Raw genomic sequence first — 27862 nt, 5'->3', positions numbered from 1 at the left:
GACCTCTGCAAAGGGACTTAGACCCACCACAGCCCAAACCTATGACATCCCTGGAACCCTTCTCTCCTTCCCCCCAAATCTCCCCTACTTGAGGGTATTGGAAAAAGCTGCCACAAGCCATGTCCTCACCCCAGTGCCCCCTGCCTGAGCCCCAAACCCAGCTGTCAGCTCCTCAGGTCACAGCCCACCCCCACCGAACGCCATCCCACACTGTGGGTGGGATCTCATCTCAGCGCAGGCCAAGCAGCTGGCTGCACCACCTGCCTCAGGAGAGACCAAATGGAAGGCTGAGAGGAAGGGCAGGGGTGGGGGAGGCTCTGAGGGAGAGGAAGCAGGGGTGAGAGGGCTGGGGCCAGGAAGTCTGGGACGTTAAAGCTGGAAGGGATATTAGGGATCAACTAGTGCAGTCTGGACATTTCACAACCCTCCCCCAGGCGGGAGAGATAGTTGCAGGATCCGTACACAGAGAAGGGATCTCCCCCACCTGACTTTAGTCGACCTTATTGTTCACCATCTTCTTCCAGGAGCTTCCTTTAGTTACCTCCATATTTCTTCTCCCCTATCATTCATTCTACTACTCCTGACTGCCCATAACCGGTACTTGGTTCATTAGCTTGCTCATATTCACCCCATGTCTATAATTTTTTGTATCTTAGAAGTGTGTGTGCACGCGTGCATGCATGCATGCATGCTTGCCTCCACCATCGGACTGGATGTTTCTTAAGGACAAAGTCTATGTCTCTACCATCAGACTAGGTGTTCCTAGAGGACAAATGATGACTCCCTTCCACTAGGATACAAGCTCCCTGAGAGTGGGGGCTGTCTTCCCTATTAGACTAGAGTTCCCTAAAGGCAGGAACTGAGCCCCAACTCACCTTTAGGATTTTGTTCCACAGAGCCGGCTCTGGTTTAGTCCTTTAGACATGTGGCCTGGAACCTAAAAGCAGTGAGTCCCTCGGACAGGAATACCCACTTCAGAGACTCTGCCTGAAGTGGCTGGTGCCATTTGGAGCCATTGGGGCCAACGCTTTGGGGCAGGACCTGGGAATTCTCAGACAACTATTCCCATTCCTTGCCCATCCCAAGATTCCAAATTTTTGTCAGAGTGATTACCAGCCTTGGGCTTTTATAGTTCCTGTCCCAGCAGCCCTCCTGGGAAATTCTCTGAAGTTTTGAAGGGAGCTCACCCTACCTGAGCTGGAGACCCTGTGAACTCAGGGACTGTGGTGGGGATGGGGATAGGAGGAGAGGCCTTCCTTCTTCCTGTTGGCTGAGGCCTCTGGGGATGGCTGAGGCAGATGACCCCTCTCCAAAGCTCCTGAGGCCCCAGCCCCTCATTGACTTTCTCTCATTTGTCCCGGGCCCCTCCTCCCCTTCTCCCAGGATAAACTTCAGCAAGGGCACCAAGCTAACCCTCTCTCAAAAAAAAAAAAGAAAGCTAACCCTCTCTCTAAAGCTAATTGATCATAGGGCCTTCCTCACTGCCCCTCAAAGAGGATGCTGGGATTTCTGTCACAACTCCCAACCAACCAAAGTCCTAGTAGAGTTCATTCTAGAACCTTCCTGGTACCATCACCCTGAGCATCCAACAGCCCCTGCCCCCAGCTGGAGATGTGGCAAGGTCTGAGCCAGTCCAGTAAGTACAATGAAACCTCAGCTCTGTCCCAGAAGATCCTGCCACAGCCTTTCCACACTGTGCTGGGCCCTGCAGTGCACGGGGCGCCTTCATAGAGGTCATCCTAAGAATACACATTAACAGGCTGGCTAGAGGTGCTTCTTCTTCCAGTCTCCACAACACAGGGTTAGAGCGCCCTCCACATTACACCCTATTTGTGGATGTGACTAACCCCAGCCCACCCCGTACTACTAAGGATGAGCTTCTAATGGTCCTGGTAACCAGCAGGATATGTGGCATACAGTAGCCGTCAAGTCTGTGGGATGGATGGATGGATGGATACACAGACAAAGGAACACGATCTGTACAGTTCATAGGATAGACCCCATCCCAGTAAAGGAAGCAAGGCTCAGAGAGGCTAAGAAGTGTATTCGGGGCCCTAGAGCTCATCAGGAGAACTGGAACACCAGGCCAGGCCCCTACTGCAGTGCAAGCTTGGAACTGAACCCAGGCCCCCAGACTCCCTACACCCGGAGCACTGCGTGGTTGCGCAGGTCCCACACTGCACCACTCCAGGAGGGACCCCTGTGTCTCCTGGAGTTACTGCAGGATGTGCCCCACGTGGCTGCCTCCCCACTCACTGCTCAGCCCTCTTTGTGCAGCATTCAAACACTTGAAGCAACAGAATTCATCACCTTCTCCTGCTAGTCGGCGTGCCAGACAGCAAGGAGCTTCTGGGGGGCAGGTGAAGATCCCTGAGGAGTACACAGCACCCCCCCACCCCAGCACCGCTGTGTGCCTCCTGCCTCCCCAGGAAGGAGCATTTCTGTCAGACTCCACCATATCCCGACAGGCCCCTTACCTGTGCCCACACCCACCCCATCCACCCTCACCTCCCCACACACAACCCCCACACACATGTGCACCATGCGAGTGAGGCCCAGGGCCCCAGATCTCCAAGCTCCTGACGGAGACTCAACGAAGCAGGGGGCTGAGGGCTGGGGGCCAGGGCCCGGACCCCCCCGCCCCCCCGCAGCAGAGCCCCGTCCCCCTCCACTCGTGTGCGGGGCCCCGGCCCCTCCCGGGGAACAAGGCTGGGATTAATAAGCGGCGCGGCTCCCTCCCCTAATGGGCTCCAGCTGCACAAACATTCCCAGAATTCAGAGCCGGCTCTGTCTGGGGCGGCCCAGGCCTCAGCTCCAGCATTCCTGGCCCCCTCCCCCCTCCCAAGCCTGGGACAGCTGCTCCGGAACTCGGGCAACTGGCTGGGGATCGAATCCCAATCTGACTTTTCCAGAGGTGGGGGGTATGGGAATGACTGGGGCTGGGGGTGGGGTGGAGTGGGGAGCAGGGGAGGGGGAAGAGGGGAACAAATTCTGAAGGGACATCTCAGTTCCCGCCCTACCTGCCCCCTGCCCCGCCCCCCTGCAGCCCGCCCTTCCCCAGCACCGCTTACCCTCTTAGCTGTAGGTACCAGGGGCCCAGCTCAGTCTTACCTAATTTGTCTCACCAGGCAGTACCTTTGACTGGCAATGCCCAGGAGGAGGGCACAGGACAGAGCTGGGAGGAAAGAGAGACATCTCCCCTTGGGTTTTAAGAGATCCAGCTGTGTCTCAGATGGAATCTACGCCTGGCAGGAGCTTCATTCAAACAGATTCTTATCAAGAAGGGGGAGGGGGGTAGCAAAGGGAGCAGGAAGAGGAAGGAAAGTGGGATCCTCACCCTCCCATTATCCTCCCAGGGAGGGACATTTAGGGACCCAGAGGCAGGAGTTCTAAGTAGACAAAGAGGTGCCATGTTGATGACAGCTCTGAAAGCGTCCGTCTTCTCTTTCCCATCTCTGGATCAGGGGCCAGAAGGTCATTCAACTGTCCTTACCCAGTTAGGCTAGTTTGGGGGACACCAACGGCTGAGGCCAGGCAAGGAGTCCTGTGACTTGAGTTTGTGCCAAGGGCCATCTGAGCAGGGCTCGGTGGAGAGCACAGGTCACCCGGTTGGAGGTGTGTGACTGGGGGTGTGTGCATGTGTCTGAGTGCCCAAGCATGAGCAGCTGGGTTCAGTGTTTGGAAGTGGATGAGTGTGTGCACACACACTCATCAGCCTCTTGGTATTCAGAAATGCCATGGGTCCCACATTCATTAGGAAAGGCTGCCTGCTGGTCACCGCCTCCCCAGTTGGAAGTGCCCCTCCGTGGGGCATGTGCTGGAGAGAGGTTGAGAAGAGAAAGAATGGTAAAAGAAAAGGCAGGTCTGAGAGGGGAGAGCCCTGCAGGAGGCTGTGTGGGCAGCAGAGGGCACCAGCTGGGGAATTGAGGAATGGGGGCCTCAGCTCTGCCATGAACCAGCTGGGGACTTTGGACAAGTCACTTCCCTGACCTGGGCCTTGGTTTCCTTATCTTGAATATGGGCAGTTAGACTAGAGTCTCCTCCTGAGTTCCTTCTTAGATTCCACTGACACTAGAACTGAGTTGGGGGGGCACAGGAAAGATGTTCCATCTCCTCAGACCTGTGGAGAAATGGGCTCTGGGCAGGCCACCAAGAGCAGTCAACAGGGACTGCATGAAAGATACCCAAGTCTCCCTGGAGAGGCGATCCAGAGGAGGGGGGTAGTCCCTACCCTGGGGAGCCCCATTCTCCAGAGGCAAGTAATGGCAGACTCTCCCCCCCCCCCCCGCTGCTCTCAGTATCAGTCCTATGTGAGGGGGGGAAGAGGGCCATTGAGACGGGGAGCATGGGGACGGTCACCCTCTTGCCCTCACGTACATGCTCCCCCTCCTCAGGCCCCTGCTGAGGAATGTAGACAGACCTCTCCGGGTCTTTGTCTCCATACCTGCCCTACATCACCTGCTCCTTCCGGGGCCCGCCATTTCTCCATGGAGGCACAGAAGGGATGGCTCTCTGACAGTGTTTGAGCCCTTTAACTCCTCTCCTCCCCCAGCTAAGGGACCCGCTCCTGGGTCGCAGAGAGTGAGGTGAGACCTTCTTGGGTAAATGGAGAGACTGAAGTCCTCTGGTTGGGCCGGGAAGTCAGGAATTGAACCCCATTTAGGATTCTCTCCAAGTGAGCCTCATTAGTCATTCGTCTGGCATTTGGTGCCCAACGACTTTACAGTTAGCCTCGCATTAGAAAATGAGGAACACAAAGAAATAACATTTCCCCCAGGGGTATGAAGTTAGAAAAAACAAATTCCTTCCCCCAGAACCAAAGGCAGAATGGGGACCAACCCTAGGCTGACCCAAGGAAACAGTAATCAACAGGCAGTTGGCTTTCAGAGCTGTTGATGTGGGCACAGGAGAAACAGTGGACCAAGATGCCTGAAGCTCCTAGACCGAAGCTCTGGATTATAAAGCTGCAGGTATTTAGCAGGGATTCTGGGGATTTTAAAAGCAAGAAGAAGGAAAGCAGCAGACCATGGATGTGGAACTCTAAGGCATAGATGGGCAAGAAACTGAACCTCTACCCTCTCTCCCCCGTCCCTCCCTACTTCTCTCAGTTATCTATTGGGTAACAATCCACCCAAAACGGAGTGGCTTAAAACAACAGCAATCTTGTCTGCTCATGATTCTGCAGCTTGCGCAGGGTTTGGTGTGGACAGCTTGTCTCCGCACTATGCAGTGTGGGCTGGAACAGCTAGCCGGGCCTGGAGTATCCAAGATGGTTTTCCTGATGTGTCTGGTGCCTCCGCCGGCATGGCTGGAAGAGACGGGGGTCTTTCTGTCTCCTTCATAGTCTCCCATCCCCCAGAGGGTCTCTCCCCCTTTCTTTCGAGGTAGGCTCTCTCTCTCCCACAGTGTGGTTGCACTTCACATGGTGGCTGGCTTCCAAGGGGCAAAAGTGGGAGCTGTGCCAGGCCTCCTAAGCCCTACACCTGAACTGTCAGGACATCAGTTTTGTTGCATCTTATTGATCAAAGCAAGTCAAAGGTCCCCCAGACTCAAGGAGAGTGGAAAATGGCTGAAAGCCTCCAAAGGGAGAAGGCATTGCTGGTGGTCATCTTTGCAGACCATCCCCGGCCTGCCCCTCACCGTGCTCCCCTTTGTTCCCCTTGGCTCACTGAAAGGCAGTCCTCCTCCCTCGGGTGTGGTCCTTAACCCCTTCTTCTAACCAGGGCCCAAATTCTGCTGTTTCTGCTTCCTCAGTGTTTCGCAAATCATTCCCACCGTCACTACCATCCTCTCTTACCTGGAACGTTCAATAGCTTCCTGAAAGGTCTCCTTTTTCCGCTCTTGCTTCATTATCTTTTTGCTTTCCACACTGGACAGACAGATCACCTGGGGGGGGCGCTGGTGAGGTGGGGGGACTGAAGAGCCGGGGAGACCTGTGCTTCATGATGTGCCCTTTTGCACCATGTGTATACCGTCCAAAAACTAAAATGCCTTTTAAAAATTGACTTGGGCGCCTGGGTGGCTCTGTCGGTTAAGTGTTCTAACTCTTGATCTCAGCTCGGGTCTGGATCTCAGGGTCATGAGTTCAGGCCCTGCATTGGGCTCCATGCCCAGTGTGGAGCCCACTTAAAAAATAATCAATTTAGGGCGCCTGGGTGGCTCAGTTGGTTAAGCGACTGCCTTCCGCTCAGGTCATGATCCTGGAGTCCCGGGATCGAGTCCCGCATCGGGCTCCCCGCTCAGCGGGGAGTCTGCTTCTCCCCCTAACCCTACCCCCTCTTGCGCTCTCTCTCTCACTCTCTCTCTCTCTCTCATAAATAAATAAAATCTTTAAAAATAAAAAAAAAAAATCAATTTAAGGGGTCGATTTAAACCTGGCTTACCCCTGAGCCTGGCTGGCTCAGGAGCATGCGACTCTTGATCTTGGGGTAGTGGGTTTGAACCCCACGTGGGGTATAGAGGTTACTTAAATAAAACTTTTAAAAAATAATAATTTAATTTACTTAATTAAAAAAAAGAACTGGAAGCCTTTTAAAAAAATCAACTCAAAGTCAATTTTTTTTTTAAGATTATTTATTTATTTATTTATTTATTTATTTGACAGAGAGAGAAAGAAGGAGAGAGCACAAGTAAGCAGAGTGGCAGGCAGAGGGAGAGGGAGAAGAAGCAGAGAGCCCGATGTGGGGCTCAATCCCAGGACCCCAGGATCATGACCCAAGCTGAAGGCAGATGCTTAACAGACTGAGCCACCCAGGCGCTCCTCAAATTTATTAATAGAGAAAAAAAGCCAAATCCTTACTGTGTCATTCTCCTGAAAACCCCTCAGTGACAGCCCATGGCTCCTTCAAGTTTAGACTCCCTAATGGAGCTCACAAAGCCCTTCATCATCTGCCCCACCTAGCCCCCACAGCCTCACCCCTCCCTACTTTGTACTCCATGCTCCAGCTGAGCGGAACCTCTCTGACCTTCCTGCAGTTCCTTGAAAGCACCATTTTCTCTTTTGCCTTTGCAGTTTTTGCACAGGTGACTGCTCACAACACTCTATTCGTCATTCAGGTCTCAGCTCAGATGTTGTTTCCTCCAGGAAGTCTTCCGTGGTCCATGAACTTGGGGTTTGACGCCTCTTCTGTGAATTCCCATAGCACCCTAGATTTGACTAGCACCGTGCTCATCACGCTGCATTGTAATTACCTGGCACTTCACCTGTCCCTCCCGCTAGAGCGCACCCTTTGTGCAGGACAGGAATCAAGGCTGCATTGCTCACTGTTGTTTCCCTGGCACCTTTGAAGGGGCTTTCTACAGACTGGTGGAGGAAAGGAGGAGAAGAAAGGAGGAAGAAAGAAGAGGAGGAGGGAGAGAAGGAGAGTAAGTTGGTTTAAAAGCTGGAACAGTCAGGATAAGGCCAGGATTCAACCATGTGGATGGACTTCATAGATATTAGATATAAAAGAGGGAATATTATATTATTCCATTTCTAGAAGTTCTAGAACAGACATAATTGTGACATAATTAATTGACAATTGATTGTGATGGAGGTCAGAATAGTAGTTGCCTCTGGGCAGAAATCACTGGAAGATAGCAGGAAGAAAGTGTCCTATATCTTTTTTTTTTTAAGATTTTATTTATCGGGGCACCTGGGTGGCTCAGTTGGTTAAGCATCTGCCTTCGGCTCAGGTCACGATCCCAGGTTCCTGGGATCAAGCCCCACATCGGGCTCCTGGCTCAGCGGGGAGCCTGCTTCTCCCTCTCCCTCTGCCTCTCCCCCTGCTTATGCTCTCTCTCTCTCTCTGTATCTCTGTGTCTCAAATGAATAAATAAGACCTTTTTTTTTTAAAAAAAGATCTTATTTATTTATGGGGTGCCTGGGTGGCTCCGTCGGTTAAGCGTCTGCCTTCAGCTCAGGTCACTATCTCAGGGTCCTGGGATCAAGCCCTGCATCCAGCTTGCTGCTCAGCAGGGAGCCTGCTTCTCCCTCTGTGGCCCTCCCTCATGCTCTCTCTCTCTCTCTCTCAAATAAATAAATTTTTAAAAAAAATCTTTAAAAAATATTTATTTGAGAGCGTGCACATGCAAGAGAGAGAGAGAGCGTGCATGTGTGGGGGAGGGGCAGAAGGGGAGGGAGAGGGAGAGAGAGAATCTCAGCCAGACTCAGTGCTGAGCACAGAGCCCAGCATGGGGCTCGATCTCACAACCCTGAGATCGTGACCTGAGCTGAAACCAAGAATCAGTCACTTAACCAACTGAGCCACCCAGGTGCCCCAAAAGTGTCCTATATCTTGACTTAAGTAGTGTTTACATGAGTATTGACACATGAAAAATTCATTAATCTGTACTTAAAATTAAAATGCACTTTATGCATTTCACTTTATGTTATATCTCAATAAGCCAGTAGAAAGGGAAGGAAGGAAGAAAGGAAAGAAGGGAGAGAGAGAGAAAGGGAGGAAGGAAGGAAGGAAGGAAAAAGGGAGGAAGGACTTATGTGGGCAGATATTCACATAAATTGCCTAGTTGGTAACAGCAATAAAGCAGTTATAATCTAGGACTAAGGTATCGAACTGGGATGTGGGCAGAAAACGGTGTGTGTGTGTGTGTACATATGTGCATGCAAGTGAGTGAAGAAGCTGCTTTCTATTGAAGGGGGGAAAGTAATGCGAAAAATTTGCCCATCCATTCTTCACACATCTGTCTGTCCCCTCCCTCCCCCAAGCCTCCAGTGCTTTTCATAACTACAGCATAAAGTCCGGTCTCCTTGACCTGGCATTAAAACATTCCATTATCTGCCCCCTGTCCACCTCCCCTTCTAGACTTATCTCTTTTGCCTCATGCCCTCTCTCCCCAGATCCACCATACTACGCTGCTTCTGTGTACTCTTTACCGGTAGAACTCCACCAATCCATTGAGAGGTCAGCTGTCATTGCTCTTGGCTTATGAGGCTCCTACTCACCGTCACAGGATTCACTGCTCCGCCATCTTTCCTTTCACGGCACTTTTGCTCGTAGCCAAATAGCATGTCACTTGACCTCTTGCAGATCATAGCTATTTATATATGTTTCTCTTCCTGTCTATAATGTCTCACATGGGGGTAGGCAGGCCTCAATCTGTCAGATTGATGAATGAATAAACCCTCCAGAAGTCAGGGACAAGATCAGTGCTCAGACCTCTAGCTCAAGCTCTCAACTCCGGTCTGAACATCAGAACGACATCTCCAACTGCTTACTGGATATCTTCTCCTTGAAGTAAATGTGTTCAAAACTGAATTTATTATCTCCTTGTGGCAGAGACAGTCATACTCACCAAGTATTCCATGTGCGTCCCTATACTTTCCAACCCTCTGTAGTTAGAAGAGGCCACAAGACTGGTTCTGGCCAATGGAATCTGCATGGAAGTGATGTGCATCATGTCTGGGCTGTGGTAGTAAAAGCCCCATACACAATCCTCTAGTATCTTTCTCTTCTCCTGCCATGTAACTGAGGACGTGAGTGAAGAAGCCATGTGTTGTAGATGGTGGAGCCTCTGTCAGCTTGGATCCCTGAGTGACTGTGTGGAGTAGAGACTCCCACTGACCACATAGGACCTGTAGTATGAGTGATGAAACAAAAGAAGTCTTTGTTTTGTTAAGCCAATGAGATTTTGAAGTTATTAATAGCTGCAGCATGACCTACATGATCCTAATATATTCTCCACTCTCAGATCCGCATGTTATCTTTATTCCTTCCATTGGTGAGTGGCTTATCATCCACCCAATTATCCCAGTTAGAAACCTCAAGCTGCTTTCTTTTTTTTTTTTTAAGATTTTATTTATTTATTTGACAGAGAAAGACCCAGCAAGAGAGGGAACACAAGCAGGGGGAATGGGAAAGGGAGAAGCAGGCTTCCTGCTGAGCAGGGAGCCTGATGTGGGGCTCCCTGCCTGAACCACCCAGGCGCCCCCTCAAACTGCTTTCTCCTTCACTTTCTTCTTGATCTGACTGATAGTTCTTGGGCCAGGCCTCATCCAACCCCTCCCTTGGATCAGAATCAGCATCCTACCTGATTTCTCTGACTTTAGACTCCTCTCTCCAGTCATCCTCCATGTTGCCTCCCGAGTCCTCTTTCTAAAACACAAATCTGATCACAGTACTCATTGGCTTAAAAATCTCTACCTGTTCTTTATTTTCTATAGGATAAAAGACAAAAACCTGAGGCTGGCACCAAGTACCTTGATTGCCTAGTCAACTACCTTGCCAGTCTCCCCTGCCACCTAGTACTCTAAGATCCAGCCACATGGGATGCTCAGTGAGCCCTCAAACATACTGGGCTTCCTTGGCCTCTCAGTACGTGTAAATGTAGCCCCTACTATCTGGAAAGCTCTTCCTTCCCTTGTCTTCCTGGCAAATTCCTATCCCTTTTTCAAAATCCAACCCAGGAGCGCTTGGGTGGTTCAGTCGTTAAGCGTCTGCCTTCGGCTCAGGTCATGGTCCCAGGGTCCTGGGATCGAGCCCCGCGTCAGGCTCCCTGCTCCGCAGGAAGCATGCTTCTCCCTCTCCCACTCCCCTTGCTTGTGTTCCCTCTCTCGCTGTGTCTCTCTCTCTCTCAAATAAATAAATAAATAAAATGTTAAAAAAAAAAAACCCCAACCCAAATGTCCTCTCTATGGAACTTTATTCATATAGCCAGGCAGAATTATTTTCTCCCTCTTCTGTGTTGCTCAGGAACCCTGAACCTTCCTCTGTTAGCATTTTTCACTAAAATTTTAAGAATCCAGGGGCACCTGGGTGACTCAGTCTGTTAAACTCCTGCTTCGGCTCAGGTCATGATCTCAGGGTCCTGGGATCTAGCCCCACATCGGGCTCCCCGCTCAGCAGGAAGCCTGCTTCTCCCTCTCCCACTCCCTCTGCATGTGTTCCCTCTCTCGTCAAATAAATAAATAAAATCTTAAAAAAAAAAAAAGCTTTAAAAAAAAAGAACAATCCCAGATACATAGTAAGTACTTAATTAACTTAATTATTACTATCCATTTGTTTCAGTTATCTATTGCTGCATAACAAAGTACCCTAACACTGAGTAGCTTAAAACAACAACCATTTTATTATATCCCACAATTTTATGGGTCAGGAATTTGGGAAAGGCTTGGTTGGGTGATTCTTCCATTCCACAGTCATCATTGAGGACACTTGATGATATTCAGCTGGTAGGTGGGCTGGTCTGGGGGATTTAAATGGTTTCACCCATCTGTCTAGTGTGTTAGTAGGGATGGCTTCAAGGCTGGCCTCAGCTAGAACTATTAACCAGAGCACCTATATGTGGCCTCTCTAGCATGGTGGTCTCTGGATAGTCTGACTTCTTCTATGGCAGCTCAGGCAGCCCGAGGGTGAGGGTTCCCATGAACAAGGTCTAAACTGCATGAGTTTTCACGACCCAGACTTGTATGTCACATAACATCACTTCCACCATACCCAACTGGTCAAAGGTGAGGAGTCAAGGTAAGGAGACATAGTCAAGGTGAGGAGACGTAAACCCCGCCTCTTTTTTTTTTTTTTAAAGATTTTATTTATTTATTTGAGAGAGAGAATGAGACAGAGAAAGAGAGCATGAGAGGGGGGAGGGTCAGAGGGAGAAGCAGACTCTCCGCCGAGCAGGGAGCCCGATGCGGGACTGGATCCAGGGACTCCAGGATGACGACCTGAGCTGAAGGCAGTCGCTTAACCAACTGAGCCACCCAGGCGCCCCTAAACCCCGCCTCTTAATAGGAGAGTCAAATCATTTGAAACTATGTATTATAGCCATCTCACTTTCTGACCCACAAGGAAGTTTCCCATTTGAATCCTACTGGGATGTCAATAGACCAATCTATCCCTCTTTCTCTGACAAGGAATTGGGATTATATCTCCTGAGACTTCAAGGCAACCAATTCACACCACTCCCTAAGGACGTGCATGTATACACACACATAGATATCCATCTACACACACACACACACACACACACACACACACCGTCACATGATCCGATCTGGTACATACGTAGAGCCAAGGCTTCCTCCATCTGTAGCCATGTCTCCGGTCAGGGAGAACCAAAGTCCTGCCCCAGAGTTCTTTACCAGGAAGTTCAAATTCACTGACCATTCCTGCTCCTATTGGCATGAAAAGAGAGCGTTGGTAGGGATGGAATCCAGTCATTGATTAGAGAGAGAGGGCATAGATCCAAAACCCACTAACGTTTGGCTTTTGCATGTCCTCTGGTGTGTGTGTGTGTCTGTGTGTGTAAATGTCTCCCAGTCCTGATTGGCTCAAGTCAGTAAAGAAATGAGATCTGCTGTTGAGAGCAGGCAGGGGCGGCTCAGATGTGTGCTGCAGGGCCAAGCCAGCGTGAGATTGAAATTTTGCTGGGGCTCAGCCCAAATCCTTACTTAGATCAGCCCTGCCACTCTCCTCCACACTCATCCTATGCTCCAGACACGCTCTCCTTCTCACTGTTCCCTGATTATGCCATGTTCTCCCGTGGCTTTGCCCATGGGGTTCCCTTTGCCTAGAATGCCCTTGTTTTTTTCCTAACAACCCCAGTGTCTGCCTTTTGTATCACATGATATGGCCATCATCTGCTTATACGTCTACTTTCGTCAAGAGCAGAGAACACGCTCTATTCATCGCTGTTTCCCCTTGCCTGGCAGAGAAAAGTGTTCAACACTGGTTGAACCAATGGCAGAATGAGCAGCAACCGCTCCCAGATTCAGCAGCTATTTATCTTCCACATCTCTGTGCTGTTCGGCTCCACCCCAACTCCCTGGCCCCCTGTGAGAAGGGGTAAAGGTCTCAAAAGCCAGGGTGGAAAGTTTGGGCTGGATTCTTGAGGCCCTAGGGAGACTCTGCAGAGTCTCAGAAAACAGGAAAGGACAGGGTGCTGAGCTGTAGAGGTGTGGCCAGCAGACCCAGAGGCACTCACACTCCTAGTGGGAAAAGCCAGAGAATCCTTCAAGGTTTTTCCAGGGTGGGGGAGGATGTCTAAAAGTTTTCAAGCCTCAATTGAAATAGTCCATAAACACACCTGGTTCTGTTGGGTTAAGTGTTAGGGTCTGTCGGGAATACTCAGACCTGGACCTGAGCCAGCACCTTCCGGGAAGAAGAGGATTCTGGCTGCAGAGGTGGGGGCAGGTGCAGTTGAGAAAAGAGGACCCCAGGACCAGTACTCCTTACTCTCGAATGTGCAAACAAATCCCCAGGGCATCTTGTTCAAATGCAGCTTCTGATTCGGTAGATATGAGGTTAGATCCAAGATTCTGCTTTTCTAACAAGCTCCCAGGTGATGGTACCCCTGGGGAGTCGGGGAAGACAGGGCAGAAAGCAGATGGAATCACACTTTGAATAACACAGACCTAGAAAACTGGGCATTAAGATCCAGACACTGAGGCTCGGGGCTTAGAAGGAGAGGCTGCCTTCAGCAATGTTACAAAGAGGTTCAGGAGAGGATGATGAGGCAAGGCAGTACAAAACCAGCCTGACACTTATCTGGTATACTTGCCTACCTTTACATTCTCTGATTCTCTGACCATGACAGACATCACTAGTGGATTCCAGCACTATCTTCCATTAAGCCGAGAAGATGCCTCAGAATCCATCTTAACACGGTACTCCGGGGAGCCACTTCCAATTCATCATGGCTGGCATGAGAAATGACCCCATTTGCTATTTCTGGTACTGTGGTTAAGAGTCTGACTGTTTTTGCTCTTCTCAGACTGGCCAGATGCCCTCTAAACAGCTGCTTCTATGAAATCCAATGACTTTAATATGCTATAATTTAACGTAAATACAGCACTCATTTCATGGCTCTTGAGAACATTAAATGCTATTATGAATGTATAGTGCTTAGCACAGTGTCTAGCCCATAGAAAGTACTCAATAAATTACGGCTACCACAAAGGATGAATGGGTCAGCTACATAATTGGAGGGGATGAGAGGGGTGGGGTGGGAAAGAGGAAGGTGAGGGAGAGAAGCCAGAGTTAAGAGTGGGGAAGATTAGGTGGACAAAGGCAGTGCCAACCTGGGGGCTGGCTGGAAGATTTCTAGCTCGCTCTGGATGGAACTGGGCCCCCTACCACCACGAAAGCTGTTTGATGGGAAGGGGTACCTGGCATTTGTCATCTTGGGGGTTCTGAGTTCAGAACTTCTTGTCAAGGAAAATTGTGAAAGACTTGGAAATGGTTAAAAAGATTACTCTGTGGGGGGAAAAATTACTGTGTCTCCTGGCAGGTTATCTCTGAGTCTTACTATCGTTCAGTTATTTTCCAACTCAGGCAACTGGTAATAATGGAAATTATTTTTGTCCATAAAATGTGATCATGTCTGGTGAAGACGCAGCTGACGTTACCCAGTGACTACTGCCCAGTTGTATATTACGCAAATCTATGTCAACATTCTTGATGGCCTAGGTATGTTTTGTTTTGTTTTTTTTTTTGCCTAGATATCTTTCTGTTCTTCGGAATCTCCTGAACATCTTACAGATTCTTTCATTAATTGAGGAGTTAAATGAAAATTTTGATGTGTTTATTGTGTGTATTTGTATAAGAGTAATTATTCTGTCTGGTAGAAAAAAAAATTTTTAACATTCTCATTAGCAGTGAAAATTGAGCAGGAGGCTTCCAGAAACTTCTGTCCTAGATAAGGTTTCTCACATACTCCAAACAACAGATTACATATGTCAAGTTTATAAGGGATTATGCCCAATTTCATTGCTTGTTTTATACTATCCAAATAGATACATCATGATTCCATATTTGAACATGGATACATTCTCAAACACTTACATAGTGAGCTTATTTAACAAAACATAAAAACTCAGAAGTCCCACAGAAGTACCACTTATCCAATCATTTGCTTAAACTAGATGGTTGTCTTCATGTGGGCAGGGACTGAATTTGTGCTTCTCTAGAGCTTAGCAAGCTCCTGACCCATGAAAGCACTAAATGCACTAAACGCTAAATACTGAGCCAACACAATGAATGAATAAGCTTAACTAGCATTTATTAAGCACTTACTATGTACCAGTCACTGCTTTAAACATTTTACTTGAATTAGATTGTTTAATCCTCAAACCAGTCTTGAAAAGTAAGTATTATGACTATTCCCATTTACAGGTAATGTACAGAGAGGTTAACCTGCCCAAGGTCCACACCTAGCAAGGGCCTAAGCCAGATTCAAGCCCAAGTAGTCTGGCTCCAGAGCCTGTGATCTTGGACACCTACTATGTGCCAGGCATATCGCTAGGCTCAGGGATACAGAGATGAAAGACCAAACACAGGCTCTCCCTCAAGGAGGTCATAGTCATGAAAGGACAGGAATGACTAACAATAATGTGATGTGCTGTGACTGTTGAGAACACAGTGTGGTGACAGGATTGGCCAGGGGTACGGCTGTCTGCAGAGGGGCCACCTGACCTCGGGTACATTCTGAGGCAATAACAGTTAATAGCTAGGCTAAGGAAAGGGAAGGGCATTTGGGCCACAGGAACAGAACACGTAAAGTCACGGCTCATGAGAACATCAGTGTCCTGGAGGATGGTACCTGGGAGTGTAGGGAAGCCCAGTGGGAAGTGAGACTGGAGAGCTAGGGGCTAGATCCAGACCTTGGAAAGCCTTAGTGTTGAGGGAGGGAGGGAGTTGGGACACTCTTTGGAGGCCTTGCAGGATTTTCACCAAAAGACATTCAACCCAGAGAGTTCCTTCAAGCCACACCCCACCCCAGAGAGTTCCCTGGGAGGCCTAGACCCAGAGAGAAATGGGGTAGGAGTCCAGGAGACACCCAGTGCCACCTGGAAGCAGTGGCTGGGAATCTTCCCTCCCCCACCCCCAGAGCATGGCCACTCCAGGCCCCCTCCCTGCTGTCACATTCCCCCTTGAGGGTGAGGCCAGAGATGAGAATTAAGCACCCTCCCTTCCTACATCCCTTCCCTGCCCACCCTCTGACTCCACCATCCTCAGCAGCTGCGGAGCCTGGCACACCCTCGGCCCCAGTCAGAGGAAGAACAGGAGACCGGAGCTTCCTGGGGGAGCTGGGCCTCTGGGCTGTGCCCTCCCCTCCCAGCGGGCTGAGGCTGGTGATTAGCTGGGTTAATTATATCCAAGCCATTTCCGATTGGCACAAGCCCACCCACCCACAGAGCCTGCCCAGAAGGCGTGTAGGCCCGGCCCAGGGTCAGGATGCCAGGGCGCCAGCTACCCTGTGAGGGGTCCTGACCCCAGCCATGGCCAAATGGGGAGGGTGGTTGTCCTCCCAGCTCCAGGGCCTCCTCCCCTCCCCTCCTCCCCAGGCTTCCTTCTCCACGCTTCCTACCCCATCCTCCTTTTTGCCTGTCCCCACACAAATCCCTTTCCTGCCCCTCCTCCTCCAGGCTTGGAATGAAATCTCGGGGCTCTGAGTTCCGCAGGAGGCCCCTACATAAACACTCTGATTGGGGCTAATTATAAGGGCCAGGTTGGGAGGCTGGAGCCTTCAGAAAGCTTGGCTCTCAAACAAAGGGCTCAGCCCTCAGCCCGGCCGGCTCCTCTCCAGGCTTCATTAGGAATAAGGAGGGTCCTGGGCCATAGGCAGTCCTCTCTGAACCCAGTCAATACTTTCTGGGCGTATTTCACGTCCCAAGTCCCGTCTTGTCCTTTCTCCAGGCATCAAACCCCAGCCCTGCCCAGACGGTTTGGAAGGGCCACGAGGCAGGCAGAGGCTGCCTGCCCTGGAAGGCAAGGCAGCCCGGGAGGGGCTCTCAGGCCTTGGGGCAGGGGCTGGGGCTGGGGCTGGGGCCGAGCCGGAGGGAGGGCTGCGGGGAGGCGCTGGGGAAGCCAGCTGTGACAGCCCTAGCCCTAATTAGCCGGCTTCAAAGCCGGCTGGAGAGAGAGCCCGCCCGCGTGTGTGCCCTGCTCACTCAGGCGGGTAAGACATTTCTGTCCTAATCAGAGGAGAGACTGAGAGAAAAACACGACCCAACCAGCCCCAAGAGCCCTAGACTGTGAGCTAGCACCCAGAGTCAGGTGCAAACCCCGGGAGCCCAGGAAATCACTGTTTTGTTAAAACTACCAGCAACAATAGGGTAAAAAGCCCCGAAGAAATGTACCTCCTTTGATGCGGTGATGCTTTTAGGAATTAACCTAAGTAATGGGAAGAGGGCTACAATTGACTGAAGTTTTCTGTGCTGGTTCTGTACCCGCACCCTCCCACCTAATCCTCACGCAAGCTTGCGGGGCAGGTACTGCTGCCTTTTTACTGATGAGGACAGGGACTCAGAGGTTAGATTTCCACAGGGCTCAGAGCTGGTGCAATCTCGTGCCCAAGCCTGCACTCGCTCCCATGATCTGCCTGTGTGTGTCTGTCTTTTGCCTGTTTTTTCCCCTCTACTACAAAAATATTACTCATTCCACTCTGCTGCACTCGATAATTTGTTGCCTTCCAGAGAGGCAGGGTTGCGGGAATAATCTGGTTTGGAGGGTGTTCCTGGTTTTATAGATCTGACGGTTTTCCCTCCTGAACCCCCTTTCCATAGCAGAAGTGATTAGACACTTGGGGGAGCACTGGAGTCCCCCCAAGAAGGTAGAGGAAGCCCACTGGAGAGGTGGAGATATCCACTCATCAGGACTAGGAAATGTCTAAACCAGGAATTGGAAAGCTAGCTTGGGGATGGGGCAGTGGGCACAGATAGAGAATTCATCAACCCCTGAAAGTTACACGCAAAATTGTGTGTTCAGGAGAGTCTGGCCATTTTCTCCTAGGACAAGCTCCAAAGATTTTTCAGGTTCTCAGATGGGTCAGTGGCCCCAGTTTAAAATCCATCTTGAGGAAAGGAGGGTGAGTCTAGGGAAGGAAGGGACTGTGCTACAGTGAGCAGGTAGATGATCAAAGGCACGATGCCTCAGATGTGGCAGAATCTGGGCTCGGCTTCCCCAGACATGGGCCCCATGGCACCCTGGAACAGCATCTCTCCACTTCCAGAATCCAGCCCAGATCTAGGGCTCCAACACCTTAGAATACAGAAGTCACCATCTCCAGATCCTGGTGATCCTCACTCTTTAGGGACGTTCAGAAGAATTTTGTCGTGGAAAACTTGAGTGTCCTCTTCTGGTTCTTAAAGGACAAAGAGTCTGTAACTAATGGAACCATTTTCAGGAGGGGAGTTGGGAGCGGGGTGAAAAGCCAAAGTCTGATCAAGGGAGGAGGGAGGAGTCCGGAGAAAAAAATGACCAGAGCCTAGAACCTGGAGAACCAGATGCTCCTTTGTGGTATGGGGGGAGGATGGGAGAACAGGTAGAAAGCAGCTGTGTTGGAGCCTGGCCTCAGGTGAAAGACCTTACCTTTGGGCCCTTTACCCTCCACCAAAGCCTCACTCTTCCAGAGGGAAGACTACCCATAGGGTGACCCAGAAATCTGCAAAAGCAGACCTCCAAGCCTGGGTGTTTAACTGGGTTTTCCAAACAAGGGAGTGGAGAACCCTCTCCAGGTGTGGCAGAGCTCAGGTAGTTTGCCTCTGGGTCTCTGCTCCAGGCATGGTCTTTCCTAAATTCCCTGTACTTTGGGCTAACACTTCCCTTCCTCTGAGAGCTGGTTCATTAAAGCAGTGAGAACAGGTAGGCAGGAGATCCCCCACTACTTTCTATAAGGTAATTAGCCCTTGGGCCCCCCATTGGGGAAGGGGAGGGCATCTAGAACTGTCCTTTCCAAAAGAGGCAATTATCATTTCTCCTGTCCCCCCCCCCCCACCACCACAAAACCTATTTTTTCCGTCTTCTTGGGCCCTCTTCCCCTCCATTGGCAGGCGACCTTCAGGGAGGGGGGTTAAGAAGGAAGAACAGGGTGCCTGGGTGGCTCAGTCGTTAAGCGTCTGCCTTCAGCTCAGGTCATGATCCCAGGGTCCTGGGATCGAGTCCCACATCGGGCTCCCTGCTCGGCAGGAAGCCTGCTTCTCGCTCTCCCACTCCCCCTGCTTGTGTTCCTGCTCTCGCTATCTCTCTCTCTCTGTCAAATAAATAAATAAAATCTTTAAAAAAAAAAAAAAAAAGAAGGAAGAACAATCTTTACCAAAATTCCCTCCCTCTCACCCCCACTCAGGGAAGGAAAGGAAAGATCATTGTTGTTAGTCTACCATGTGCTCCTGCTATCAGCGTGAGGGTCCACTGACAAATGTACCCAAAGCAGGCAAAGATGGGCTCCTGGGGGCTTAGAGGCAGGAGGGGTGCAGGGAGGGTCTTCCCCAAATCTTCAACAGAGACCAGCTAGCTCTCCTCTTCCCACCGGGCTCCATCTCCACCACTGGAACCCCCGCCCTTCTCAGGCTTTCACCATTCTTTCCCGGAGAGGCACTCAGTTTGTAATTTAACTCTTTCCTCCAGACCTTGTGGGGTTCCTTTAGAATTTTGCAACAAATGGAGCTACAGGGGAGTGACTCCCCTGCCTGCTTCTTTGATAGTTGTTGATATTATCTCATTTTGGGACTTCACACACATCATCATTTGAGAAAAAGCTAGTTTTAACTTATAATGTTGACCACCCGCACAAATCATTTGGGGGAAGGTTATGTATTTTGGGAAGGGGGCTCTGCTGAAATCCCCAGGCTTCATACAATTCCAAACAAAGCCCCACATACGACTTCAATTACCACCAAACATTTCCAGGTCCCCTCCCCCAACATAAACTAACACACACAAACACATCGAAGTAGGGGTTCTAACTTACTTTCTCCCTTGTCCCAAAGACTGCCAACAAAGGGTGATAAGGCACCATTTCCCCCATTTTTTAGCTAAAAAAAGGCAAGGTCTGGGGCGGGGAACCTCTTCTCCACCCCACCCCCAACCAAGTAGGTCGGGGGAGAGGGAAAGAGGGGGTGTGGTTTGGTTAAACTAATAAAATGTTACAACCCTGTTAAATACAATTAAAGGGCTAGATCTCTAGAAGATAATTAAATGCACTTTATTATGATTATTAGCTTTTAATTTTCACTATTATCAAGAAACAGGAGACGGTGAAAAACCGAGTTCTGTGCCACACTGGTTCCACTCTACCCCTCGATCTTCAAATCAATCCTTTGGAATTAAAATTCTAAAATATTCCGAATAGTTGAGGGCAATGATGTGTATTGGAAACTGCAATTCTCATACCAGCGTTAAAGACACTTTAAGAAAAGTCTTGCCTTTTATTTTGGGGGCCTTAGGGGGAAGATAAGAAACATCTGTTATAAACATTCTATCAATCTTGTGATATAGAATGTCATGTAAACACCCAACCCCACCCCCCCACACACAGTCACAAAGAGCCTGCCCAGAGCCTTCTTCCAAAGCAAAGATACCCACTTTTTTTTCTTTTCTTTCTGGACAAGTTTGAAAAGAAACCAGTCTTTTGTCAAAGGAAAACTAAAAATCCCACCAGCCCATCGGTCCCCTCCCTCCAACCCAATCCATTTTTATTGCTTTTTTGGGGAGGAGGAAACCCCAACGACAAAACCCTACACATAACACACGAACCAACCTACAAACTTCTAATCTGAATGCCAGAGAAGATATTAGGTTGGGGGTACTGGTGGGGGGGCGGGGGGGGGCAGCGGCAGGGAGCCAACTACGGGGGAAGGAGAGAGACGCACGGGCATCTCCAAACCCCAACATTTGCGAGCTAATGCTCCCCCTAAAAATGGAGACAGTCGGGATTGGTACTCAAGGTACTCACAAAGCACTACAAAGCACTTTCTGCCCACTCCAAGCGCTTAGGGCAGCAAGCTGAAAAGAAGAAAAGTCAAAGAGAATAAAGATCTTCCAGCCTGCAGGAGAGTAGGCCAGTGGGGAGTAGGCCATTCTGCACCCCATCTCACTCGCTGGGTTAGGTCCCCCCCTACGTCTTCTCTTTTGGGAGTGCTCCAAAGATCGAGTGAAGTAGACAGGACATGTGGGGAGAGAAAGGGAATAAAACAAGAAGAATCCAAGTCTTGTTCAAAAATACCCAACAGCTTCCACAGGCCCAGCGTCAGTGAGAAGGCTCACAAATTTGGCTTTGGGAGTTGAATGTAACCAACTTCCAACTCCTCACAGCAAACACCTCTTCCAGGAAGCCCAGCCCTGCCAAAACACCAAAAACTTCAAACCAAAGTAGGCGATGGTGTTTGAAAAGGGCACTGGAGAAAGGAGAGGACCCCCCTCAACGCCTCCTCCTCTCATTCCTCAGACCCGGTGCCCCTTGCCGCGCCCCCCCCTTTTTTTTTCCGTTTTTCGTTTAAATAGAAAATATATAATTAAATTTACAAGACTATTTACAGTTTTAATTACAAACCTGATGGGGGTGTTGAACAGAGTTCTCTTTAAAAAGCAACCTAAAAGAGAAATGGTTTCGATTGTTCTTTATTTAAAAAAATAAAATAAGGAGTCTGTAGGAGGCCTCCCCCCACCCCCCGCAGAGGCAAGCCCCGTGCTGGGGACCGCCCCGGGGACGCGGCGCTGGGGCGGCCCCTCACACGGTGGTCTCGCCGTGCCGGCTGTTGGTGAGACGGGTGTAGAACTTCCTCCACGAGTGCAACGTCTTGCCGGACCAGATCCAGAAGCCCGACGTGATGCCCACGATGAGCGTCATGAGGTATTTGATCATGTAGACGGTGAAGTCGGGCGACATGCGCGGCGTGTAGTGCGCCGGGCACGGGATGGCCAGGCTCTTGCAATGCTGGCTCACCCACGAGCGCTCCCAGTGCTCTCGAAAGGCCTGCTCGTAGAAGTAGCAGGCGATGACGATGGTCGCGGGCACGGTGTAGAGCACCGAGAAGACGCCGATGCGCACCATCAGCCGCTCCAGCTTCTCCGTCTTGGTGCCGTCGTGCTTCATGATGGTACGGATGCGAAAGAGGGACACGAAACCGGCCAGGAGGAAGGACGTGCCTATGAACAAGTACACGAAGAGCGGCGCCAGCACGAAGCCCCGCAGCGGGTCCAGGCTGTTGAGGCCCACGAAGCACACGCCGCTCAGCAGGTCGCCGTCAATCTGGCCCATGGCCAGGATCGTGATGGTCTTGACGGCCGGCACGGCCCACGCGGCCAGGTGGAAGTACTGCGAGTTGGCCTCGATGGCCTCGTGGCCCCACTTCATGCCCGCCGCCAGGAACCAAGTGAGCGACAGGATGACCCACCAGATGGAACTGGCCATGCTGAAGAAGTAGAGCATCATAAAGAGGATGGTGCAGCCCTCCTTCTTGGTGCCCTGCACTACCGTGCGGTAGCCGTCCTCGGAAAAGCGCTCGTTGCACACGACGCGCTCCTGGAGCACGAAGCCCGCGATGTAGGCCACCGAAACCATAGTGTAGCAGCCGGACAGAAAGATGATGGGTCGCTCCGGGTAGCGGAAGCGCTGCATGTCTACCAGGTACGTCGTGACGGTGAAGAAGGTGGAGGCGCAGCACAGCACCGACCAGGTGAGGATCCAGAGGCGCGCAAAGCGCGTCTCCTCCTGCGAGAAGAACATGGAGCCGTCGGGCCGCGCGGGCTCGCAGGGCGCCGCGCAGTCGCGCTCGCCCAGGAACTTGTAGCTGAGATAGGACGGCACCTTGAGGACGCGCGGGCAGTGGAACGGGTGCTCCAGCGTGGCGTAGCGCGGGGGAGAGCCGCCGCCGCCCGGGCCGCCCGGGGTGCCCCCGGCCCCCGGCTGCAGGCCCGGCGGAGGCGCGGTGGTGAGCAGCGCGGGCGTGCCGTCCTCAGAGTGGTTCTGGCCCACGCAGATCTGCTCGGCGCCGTGGCGCGGAAAGTGCTCGCAGCGCAGGCGCTCGGGCCACTGGAAGCCGAACTTGTTCATGAGCGCCTCGCAGCCCTGGCGCGCGCGCTCGCAGATGGAGCGGCACGGCGGGATGGCCTGCTCCAGCACGGTGCACACGGGTGCGTACATGGAGCACAGGAAGAAGCGCAGCTCGGGGGAGCACTGCACCTTCACCAACGGGTAGAACTGGTGCACCTCCAGGCCCGCGTCCTCCTGGTTCGTGTGGCCCAGAAGGTTGGGCATGATGGTCTGGTTGTAGGCGATGTCCGTACACAGAGGGATGGAGATGGGCTGGCAGAAGCCGTGGTCTGGGATGGAGATGCCCTTCTCCCCGTGGAACTGGGCCGGCCCGGCGGCGGGCAGCAGCAGCAGCGGCAGCAGCAGGCGGGGCAGGGCGCTGCGGGGCCGCATGCTGGCCGCCGCCCCCCACTCGGCTCCCGGGCGCCCCCCGCCCCCGCCCCCAGGCCCGAGACCGCGCGCCTTCCCCGCCGCCGCCTCGCCGCCGCCTCCCGCGCCTCTTTGCAAAGTTTGCTGGCGGCCGCAGAGTTGGGGAGGCCGGGCGGGGGAGGGGGGCGGCGCGCCTGCCGGCTAGCTCGCCGCGGTCCGACTGAGCCGCCCGAGACACCGCGCGCGGCTTGCCCTCTCTCCTCTTCTTCCTCCTCCTCTCGCCTCTCCCCTCCCTTCTCCGCCCAGCGACTCCTTTGTGCGTTCCTCCAGCCCTCACCTCGGCCTCTCCGATCCCAATTAGTCGGTTTCAAGGGGGCCCCCGCCGGCAGCCCCGCCCTCCTCTCAGCCCCCCAAAAAAGGGATCCTTGAAACCGCCCCGTCGAGCTCTAAGCACCATCCCAAAATGTGCTCTCGGCCAATCAGATTTAAACCCCAGGACCAGCCCCGAGGGCTGGATTGGTCGACCACAACATAATGAGATCAGAAACCAGATGCCAACAAAACTTCCCCCCCCCTTTTGCTTTTTAAAGAGACAAGCTATTATTATATTAAGGGCTGTTTGCCCAGCACGGGATTTCTCCGGAGTCGTGGCTGCGAGATCCGGAGACACACATTCCCCAGAACTGCGGCAGACCCAAGCCACTCAGCCCTGGATCACTCTTCTTCTGGGGGGCTAAGGCGCTCTCCCCGGTAGGGACTCTTTAAATCCTTGCCTCCGCCCCTGCTCCTAGAACCCCACCTATTCCAGTCCAGTTTTTCAAATCAAGTGAAAAACCTCAAGTTTGAGAAAATGTTTAAGGGAGAGAAAGACTTAAAAACGAGCGGCTCACAAAGACTTTTCTCCAGCTCCTTCTCAAGGAGTCCAGACAAAAGTTTCACCTCACCCAGTACGTAGACCCCTAGGAGTTGGCCTCGCCCCTCCCCCTTAAACACACCCTTAAATAACCCTCTGAAAAATGAGAGCCTGTCTCTTTAAGAGCCTCTTAAAGGGGCCTGGACTCCGGGGCGTAATTGCCCCGTAGCGAGCACAAAGGAGCCCATTATGGTTCTTTGTGTTCGGTGGCACCTCAAAGTGAGAAAACTCAGGAACTTAGAGGCCCAGAGCTGGAGGGTCGGGGCGGGGGTTGAGGGGGGAGAGGTGAAGGAGAATGGCCCAGAGCTGCGGCTTCTCCCTCCCCCTTCTTCCGAGGCAAATCTTAATTATGCAAAGTAAAGTTTAGTTGCCATAACGAGGAGGTCTTAATCGAAAGTTAATGGTGGGGGGTGGGGGGTGACGGGCAGTTTTGAGTGAAGAGATGACTCTCTTAGGCCGTTTGGGAGCATTTTCCTCCTCTCTCCCCACCTCTGCCTCCGCCCCCTAAAAGCTTCCAGATACTGTCTCCTGGGAGAGAGAGGGGAGCTTTACCCAAACCTTAAGTGATTCCACACCAGAAAGAGGTGGAGTGTGTGGCGAGGGAGAGGCTGGGGGGTTGTGGTGGATTACCCACCCCTCCCCCCATCTCTCACCTGGTTGGGGATGGGTGGTGGCGGCCTGAAGGGTTCCTACTAGTTTAGAAGGGCCTTCTTATTTTCCCGTCCTAGGATTTTAAATTTGGGAAGGGGTTGGGGGGGGGCGCGGTGAGGATAGGAGGGATTTGCATGTAAATCTCCAGGGCCTGATACTGGATGATGGATCAATTATTTCTACCGTCTCTTCCAAGGGAAGGGGAAGGGTACTTAAAAAGAAAAAAGAAAATTGAGTTTTGAAAACCCTTTTGCTTCTCAGTACAAACCAAGTCATCCCAGCCTGGTGAGCTGTTTCCTGCTCCAATCTAGAAAAGTGTTGCTTTACAAACCAAACAGAAACAACAACAAAAGAAATTTGAGAGAAAGAAAGAAGAAAGGAATAGGCAGAAGAAAAAAAAATTCTAAGTAGGTACATACAACAGATCCAGGTTTGACAGGATTGGAATTTTTTTTTTCCTGGATCGAATGATAAACAGGTTTTCAAGTTCTTTACAATATGAAAATGTTCCTTATTGTATCCTGGAGAAGTTGCCTTTTCACTACTTTAGGAAGAATATTTTCCTTCAAATCAGGGGGATGCGCTTTTTGCTCTCCATTCCATTTCCAGTTCACCCCGAAATCCACTTGGTTATAGAGCAGTCTAGGGAGGGGAGAGTTGTACTCTGGGGGCCCAAACCACACCTGAGGTGCTCCTCCTTCAGATCTCCCCCTCCCTGTGTATGCCTGCACTTCTCTAGAGTGGGACCAAGCCTCTGAGCTGAGCAGGGAAAACAAAAATGAGTAAGACAGGCTCCTACTCTCCATTCAGGAAGCTCACCGTCTAATAGGAAATTGAGAGTCGATCTGCAATAGAAATGCAGCATCTTCAATTTCCTTCCATGACAAACCTGTTTTCCTGCCCTGGGGCCAGTCTTGAGTGACAGTTATCTCTTCCCCAGCCACGCACACAAAGGGGGAACTGGATGGGGAGAAAAGAAATCATAGGCATTCTTTTATTCACTCAGAAAAGCGTTCATTCCTTCAACACACTTTTATTCAGTCTTCTCCTAATTTCAAACCACTGTGATAGTGCTGCGGGCAATGCAGAGGAAATGGCAGCATCCCTGTCCTTCAGGAGCTTAGGGTATCCCGGAAGAATAGTCGTTCTATTGAATGAAATGAAATGAAATGAAATCACGATATTTCATGATTACTCTTGCCTTTTCATGTGAGGATCTGGAGTGTGAACAAGACCAGAACCTACATCTTCAGATTTCAGGTTTATCCACCCCACCTTCCACGCCACAAACCCACCTTTCAACAGCAGGGGATCTGTAACTAAAGGAAATTAACAGATTCTCTCAGTTTAAACACTAGATGATATCATTTGATAGATACGACACTTAATTCTGATTTTTTTTTTTTTTAATTAGCTTGAGCACTGACCTGGACCTGATCCCTAACTTGGATAGTCATTTCACTTCTTTGAACCTTAGGTTCACCATCTGCAAAGTGGGAATGAGCCAGCAGATTTTTAAAATATGAGACTACACATCCAAAGTAATTTCAGAATAACAGGAATAAATTTTATAATTATGAAGAACCTTTCAAAACAGGAAGTTACATGAATTAAATACTTACTCAGCAAACATCCTTGGATACACACACGGTAACTACTACCATTTACTGAGCTCCTACTGAGCACTGCACATATATTATGTGTATCCCCACACAGTAGGTATTGCATTGTGTTTATGGATGAAGAAACTACAATTGAAAATAAAATAAAATTCATTCATTCATTCAAGATGAAGAATCTGACCTTAGATGAGATTTGACAACTTTCTCAAGGTCACAAAGTGTCAGAGCTGAGATTTAAACCCAGGCCTGCTTGGCTCTTAAAGCTGTATTCTGTCCCCTACACCACACAGCCCCTGATGTCTTATAAGAATTATGTGCTTTTATGCACTTAACAACTAGGTATTGATCACCAGACCCAACCCCTGTTCCTGTGGAGTTTACGTTCTAGTGGGAGAGGGAGACACATTCATCGTATGTCACTTAAATGGATGCAAAATTGCCACAGGATTCAGTGCTATGGAGGGAAAGTCTATGCTTTGGCAGCATAATACAGGAGGGAATCGCACTGAGTTGGGGAGGGCAGTGGAGGACTGTGTAGTTGTAGTGAGAAGTAAAATAGAATGAGGTAAAGAGAACCCAGATCTACAGGGCCTTGAAGACCATGTGTAAGGTGTTAGGTATAGAAATATGAACCTACCATCTCAAGGTGGGGATAGGCATTCCAGACAGAGGGAATGGCACGTGCAAGGGTGTGGTGAGATCAAATGGATGGAATGGGCAGGAAGCACAAGTATACACAAATTTGGCCCTGTTGGAGCCCTGTGTGGGAGACTGATGGCAGAGGAGATTTTAAATAAGCAGGGACCCTAGAAATTGTGCACCCAATCTGGACTCTTGCCGGTAGAGATATGCTGAAGTGTGGGAAAGGGAAATAGTCATGCCTATGCTTTATTTTTTATTTTTTAATTTTTTTTTAAGATTTTTTTAATTTATTTATTTGAGACAGAGAGAATGAGAGAGAGAGAGCACATGAGAGGGGGGAGGGTCAGAGGCAGAAGCAGGCTCCCTGCCAAGCAGGGAGCCCGATGCGGGACTCGATCCAGGGACTCCAGGATCATGACCTGAGCCGAAGGCAGTCGCTTAACCAACTGAGCCACCCAGGCGCCCTATGCTTTATTTTTTAAAAGATTTTATTTACTTGTGAGAGAGAGAGAGAGAGAGTGAGCACAAGCAGGGGGAGCAGCAGAGGGAGAGGGAGCAGGCTCCCCGCTGAGCAGGGAGCCCCATGCGGGACTAGATCCCAGGACGCTGGGATCATGACCTGAGCCGAAGGCAGACGCTCAACCAACTGAGCCACCCAGGCGTCCCCATGCCTAAGCTTTAGATAGCGCATTTGGGCAGTGGTGGGCAGCATGACTTGGCTGAGTGAGAGATACGAGTTAGGAATAGCTTACAAGAGTCAGGGCAAGAGATGTTGAGGGCATCCATTGAACTGAGGCCGTATAGTTGGAGAGAAGAGAGAGTAAGGGAGGAGGCCAACCAAGGTGTCTGACCAAGATGCCCTGATGTCATTAACGAAGCTAGGAAATGCGGAACGGGGTGCATAATGAGCACAGGT

General features: G+C 50.8%; 1 protein-coding gene across 1 annotated transcript; it reads right to left on the bottom strand.

The window, feature by feature from the left end:
- Positions 1–21435: 21435 nt before the first annotated feature.
- Positions 21436–23142, bottom strand: FZD2 (frizzled class receptor 2). Its single transcript, XM_021681627.1, has one exon. The coding sequence runs from the start codon at positions 23140–23142 to the stop codon at positions 21445–21447; it is 1698 nt and encodes a 565-aa protein (XP_021537302.1). The 3' UTR covers positions 21436–21444.
- Between the last annotated feature and the right edge of the window lie 4720 nt (positions 23143–27862).

This window comes from Neomonachus schauinslandi, chromosome 15 (genome assembly GCF_002201575.2).
Source record: "Neomonachus schauinslandi chromosome 15, ASM220157v2, whole genome shotgun sequence".
NCBI lineage: Eukaryota > Metazoa > Chordata > Mammalia > Carnivora > Phocidae > Neomonachus > Neomonachus schauinslandi.
Note: the sequence above shows the minus strand (reverse complement) of the source record. Positions and strands in the feature narration are given on the sequence as shown.

What these genes read in the sequence shown, in the direction of transcription:
- FZD2 (XM_021681627.1), bottom strand. Translation starts at nt 23,142, where the DNA reads ATGCGGCCCCGCAGCGCCCTGCCCCGCCTGCTGCTGCCGCTGCTGCTG.